Source organism: Etheostoma spectabile, chromosome 21 (genome assembly GCF_008692095.1).
Source record: "Etheostoma spectabile isolate EspeVRDwgs_2016 chromosome 21, UIUC_Espe_1.0, whole genome shotgun sequence".
NCBI lineage: Eukaryota > Metazoa > Chordata > Actinopteri > Perciformes > Percidae > Etheostoma > Etheostoma spectabile.
The window spans coordinates 23,608,901-23,613,229 of record NC_045753.1 but is presented as its reverse complement, the minus strand read 5'-3'; the positions used below and the strand labels follow the sequence as shown (position 1 = coordinate 23,613,229).

Below are 4,329 nucleotides of genomic sequence, written 5' to 3'. Positions count from 1 at the left end.
TATATATATATATATATATATATATATATATATATGTATATATATACAAAATATTATACAGAACAAATAATAAGGAGTGGAAGAGTAAAAGCTGTAGAGCCCTCACAACATCCCCACGGTAGTAAAATGTCATACAAAAAGAAATTAGTTCAAATGAGATGTGTTTCTTTTGGCAAGATGGTGGAACAATGTCACAATGCCCTACTCAAGAAGAGATGCTTTAACCGTAGTGATATTTTACTTAGAGCTCAACTATCCTACCTCCATCTTTAAATATGAGAGATTATGTGGAGGGAAATTATATCAGTAACAGGTTATATCACGGTATTGTTGGGACACGTCACATACACTTCTTATATGATGTTAAGTCAGTAGTAGGTTTGTCAGTAAAAGCAGTTAACACATTGCAGTAAGTAATTCATTTAAATGGGAATTCATTACAGCTGAAGAGAAAGTCTTGAGGAAGCCTGCTGGTTACCTGAGTGTAAACTGTAAAAGTGGCATAGCATGCATTAAGGAACAGGCAGTCCGGTAACAACTGAATAATTAAACATAAATGGCTGTTTCTACGAACAGACACTGCTCACTCATATCAACCTCTCCTCTTACACCACAGCCAAGACAGTTACTCATGTGTGACCAGACAGAAAACTGACATTTCACAGGCAATCGAGTCTGATGAAACTGTCTTTTCATTAGGTTAGTAATAAATGAGTAATTCATTCTTCCTCAAATAAATGAGTCGTACAGTTGAGTTTAAGTTTATATGTTTTCATAAAAAATAAAAAAATAAAAAAACACGGGACCTGAAATAATGTATCTTCATGCCAAGCAAAACTGGCACTTCATTAGTCATAAATGGGGTTTTAGTATTTTGAAACGCTTCTCAACCTCAAACTGTAACTGCAAATCCACTCAATGCATTGTGACCGACCACACATCTAACATCAGGAAAATCTAAAATGATCAACACGTCCACGCAGCACATGCACACCTATTATACCTTTTTAAACAGCATCCATAGATGTCCATGCAAAGCTCCAGAGTAATGCTCCCCTCTCCAGCACTGCGAGCTGTAATATGAGTGTTGGGCCATGTCGGCAACTAGATCCATCAGGTGTCTTGTGATGCCTTGTTGCTTAGTGTGGAACACTGGATGGCAGTGACAGAGAGAAAACAACACTAAGTAGCAGGAGCCAAAATGCTGCTGGATTTTAAGTAAGTAATGTGATCTTTGCAGGTAATAAACTGAACTCCTAAAACCAAGTGTAAGCTTATAGTAAGTGCATCAAATCTTATTATTATTATTATTATTATTATTATTATTCAGAAAACAACCCCATTTTTTGATAACATTTGTGATGATGAATATGTGATGGTTATAGTTAAAAGGGGTTTTTATCAAGGAAAAGGCTTCCAAGACACTCTAAAATGGGTGAAAACATTAGTCTGACTAATCATTATGAAAACTTGTAAGGTTTGAAAAAGAATGCATGGTTATATAATTAGTGTTTTTTATTAGCATTGTATACAGTATAAGGAAAACTATTAATATTTGGACATACATGTATACCATCATACTGACACATCCTTTCACCCACCCTCCTGGAGCTGTGTCAGCCTCAGAAGGTTAGCACAACCACTCAGCTGTTAGCTTGGAATTTAGCTATATCGATGCTAAGGAAGTAGCATTGTTTACAGAGCAGCACCAAAAGTAATGCTAGTGGCCATAGCGCTATCCAAACCTACTATGTTGACATGAGATAAAACACTAAAAGGCAGCTATGCGTGACCTCGACTAGAATGTAATGGGGAAATGAATGAGTTCATGGCTTCAAGAAGTAAAGGAAGCGGGAATGGATATGCAGGTTTGCTAACGTTGGGGTTGGGTACTGAGATAGCTAGGTTAGCATGCTATGCTAACGTAAACCTTTTCATCTGAGTAGTTTAGGAAGACACCCTAGGCTCCATTATTTCGTTTACAAGTCTTCGCCGTGTTTATACAAACTGAAGCCCCTAATAGTAACACGAGTGTAGCTTCTTGTTGAGTTTGCTACGTGTTCGTGGTGAGTTTGTACCATAAACACCTGTTGGGTCGTCTCTCTGAAGCCGCATGGATTTCCTCACTCTGTTCGCTGTCTACGTTGTAGTGGTGCTGACATGTATAGTCCTAGTCTGCAAATACTCAGGGCAACAGCAGACACCGTTTAGTGTCATCTTCAATTATGTAGGGAAGGTAAGAATAAAATGACTTAACTGTACTGACACTGTGGGGCGCAGTTAGACTAATTTATCACAATACAAAGACAGCATGTCCACTGCAATTCAAGCTGCTGACACTTCGGTCCACAGGTAGTTGCACCATTCACGCCAAAATGGCTCCAAAGGTTTTCACAATGGACCTTGCACAGGCTTTTTCATCAAAGGTTTGTAGTTTAAGTGTTTCCAGAAATAAATGCATCGTTGTAATATATATTTAAGTCTGTATGTGTATAATGGTCTAGTATTGTATTTTTCATTACAGTATCAAACACTTATAATCCTGTATATTTGCATTCATTCTTTGTCATTTGCTTGTAATTGCAGGAACAACATGTTCATCTATCTGCATATCCTGCTCGAGGTTGCTGTGTGTGCCGAGTTCACCTATGAGGTGTTTGGCTTCTGCAGGCAGATGGACACCACTCTGACCAGCCTGTGTGTGCCTTACGTCCTGCTGGCCATCAAGACCTACTTCTTCTACCTCTGCATCAAGAAAGATCCAGGTTTATATTATATGTGCTGAAGTATATTCAAACCTACTTGTTTAGGGTTAAGACATAGTATTTGTGGCTTGTTGAGGTGTGGCATATGTAAAACACTTTAACACCTTGATTTGAAATGTATTCTTTGTCTGTGTGCTGCCATATTTTAGAGCCTTATGAGTAATAACTATGTTAATAATTATGTATCACCCACGTACATCAGTAATCTCATTTTGACACGTGGAGGTTAAACTGTGTTTTGGAGGAGTCTGGTAATGAAGAGGCAGGTATGCACAGCATCACCCATGGTGCAGTTAAATAGGCTGGGAATGCCAAATGCAGTGGGGTCATTTCCACTCTATTGAATGTTTTGTTCTTGGCTAATAATTTCCCTACAAGGATCATTTGATTTGTCTTTAAGAGTGAAGCTGGTCTGCCTTACAACTGGTGATAAAGCACAGAAAAGCAGTTGCATTAAGTATCCATTTTTAGTAGACGTTAAATGACTCCAGTTTATTCAGAGTGAAGTAGATAATTTCACCTAGTGTTTTACAACAATAGCCCAACAAAAATTACTGACAAGTTAGTTTTTAGACAGTGTTTTAATTTATAACACTTGTTTTTTTTCTCTCTTCTTGGCTCTGGCAGGCACAGTGACGAAGAAGAAAATCACTGGACAGCTGCAGATCTATCCGTATGACAGGAGACTGTTTCACCCGGGAGTCTCCTGTGAAACCTGCCAACTCGTCAAACCGGCTCGCTCTAAACACTGCAGTGAGTAAATAGATAGTAGTACTTGTGCACCATAGTAAATATTGTGTGTTATCAGTATAACACATTGGGACACAGAATCATATTCGGTGCTCACTGCTGTTAACGCTATCTGTTTTTCAGGGGTCTGCGACAGGTGTGTCCAACGTTTTGACCACCACTGTGTCTGGGTGAACAACTGCATCGGTGCTCAGAACACCCGTTACTTCTTGCTTTACCTCTTTTGCATGTGCGTCATGGCGGGAGACATTGCCGTACTAACAGGAGACATGCTGTTACATGCCGTACTGCGGTCCGGGCTTCTGAGGGCCAGTTATCTAGATGAGTACGGCCAGCAGCAGCCAGCAGGGCCGATGTTTGTTGTACAGGTGAGACGCAGTGCTGCTGACGTACTGTGTATCAAATGCTGCAGCCATGTTTATTTACAATTTTGAATATCTCATGTTGAACAAAACTTTTTTTCCCCCTTCTGTCCGTCCAGCATCTGTTTCTGACCTTCCCCCGAATCATCTTCATGCTGGGATTTCTGGTCTTTGTCTTCTTCCTCCTGGCGGGTTATGCCCTTTTCCATTTCTACCTGGCTCTCGTCAACCAGACCTCCAATGAGTGGTACAAAAGTCGAGGTTACGTGTGTCAGCACTGCCACCCAACTGCAACAGCAGACCATCTCTCTAGCCCAGCACCTGACCACTCTAAAAAGCACTACTACAGCAGAGGGCTGCTCCAAAACCTGGGAGAGATCTTCTTTCCTCTACAACTTGTTAAGAAAAAAGACAACTGAAGAAAAAGAAAAAAAAAAAAGATACTGCCGTCT

At 39.9% G+C, this 4,329-nt stretch overlaps 2 protein-coding genes across 9 annotated transcripts in view; one reads left to right on the top strand and one right to left on the bottom strand.

Moving 5' to 3' along the window:
* grid2ipb (glutamate receptor, ionotropic, delta 2 (Grid2) interacting protein, b) overlaps positions 1 to 2,150 on the bottom strand; it is a 43,047-nt gene extending 40,897 nt beyond the window's left edge. For all 5 annotated transcript variants that reach the window (XM_032503301.1, XM_032503302.1, XM_032503303.1 and 2 more), the window contains exons 1-2: positions 2,058 to 2,150; positions 1,004 to 1,152 (exon numbers count right to left, since the gene is read on the bottom strand). The gene's annotated coding sequence lies outside the window, so the exon portion shown is untranslated. The remainder of the gene's footprint in view (positions 1 to 1,003; positions 1,153 to 2,057) is intronic.
* zdhhc4 (zDHHC palmitoyltransferase 4) overlaps positions 1,620 to 4,329 on the top strand; it is a 3,434-nt gene continuing 724 nt past the window's right edge. The window contains exons 1-7 of one of the 4 annotated variants that reach the window (XM_032503315.1): positions 1,620 to 2,022; positions 2,110 to 2,236; positions 2,353 to 2,426; positions 2,587 to 2,765; positions 3,393 to 3,518; positions 3,639 to 3,883; positions 3,997 to 4,296. In XM_032503315.1, the coding sequence (XP_032359206.1) occupies positions 2,114 to 2,236; positions 2,353 to 2,426; positions 2,587 to 2,765; positions 3,393 to 3,518; positions 3,639 to 3,883; positions 3,997 to 4,296 (1,047 nt within the window). In that variant the 5' untranslated portion in view covers positions 1,620 to 2,022; positions 2,110 to 2,113. Of the gene's footprint in view, positions 2,023 to 2,109; positions 2,237 to 2,352; positions 2,427 to 2,586; positions 2,766 to 3,392; positions 3,519 to 3,638; positions 3,884 to 3,996 lie in introns of those variants that run through there. The other 3 variants (XM_032503316.1, XM_032503313.1, XM_032503317.1) reach the window with 3 other exon arrangements.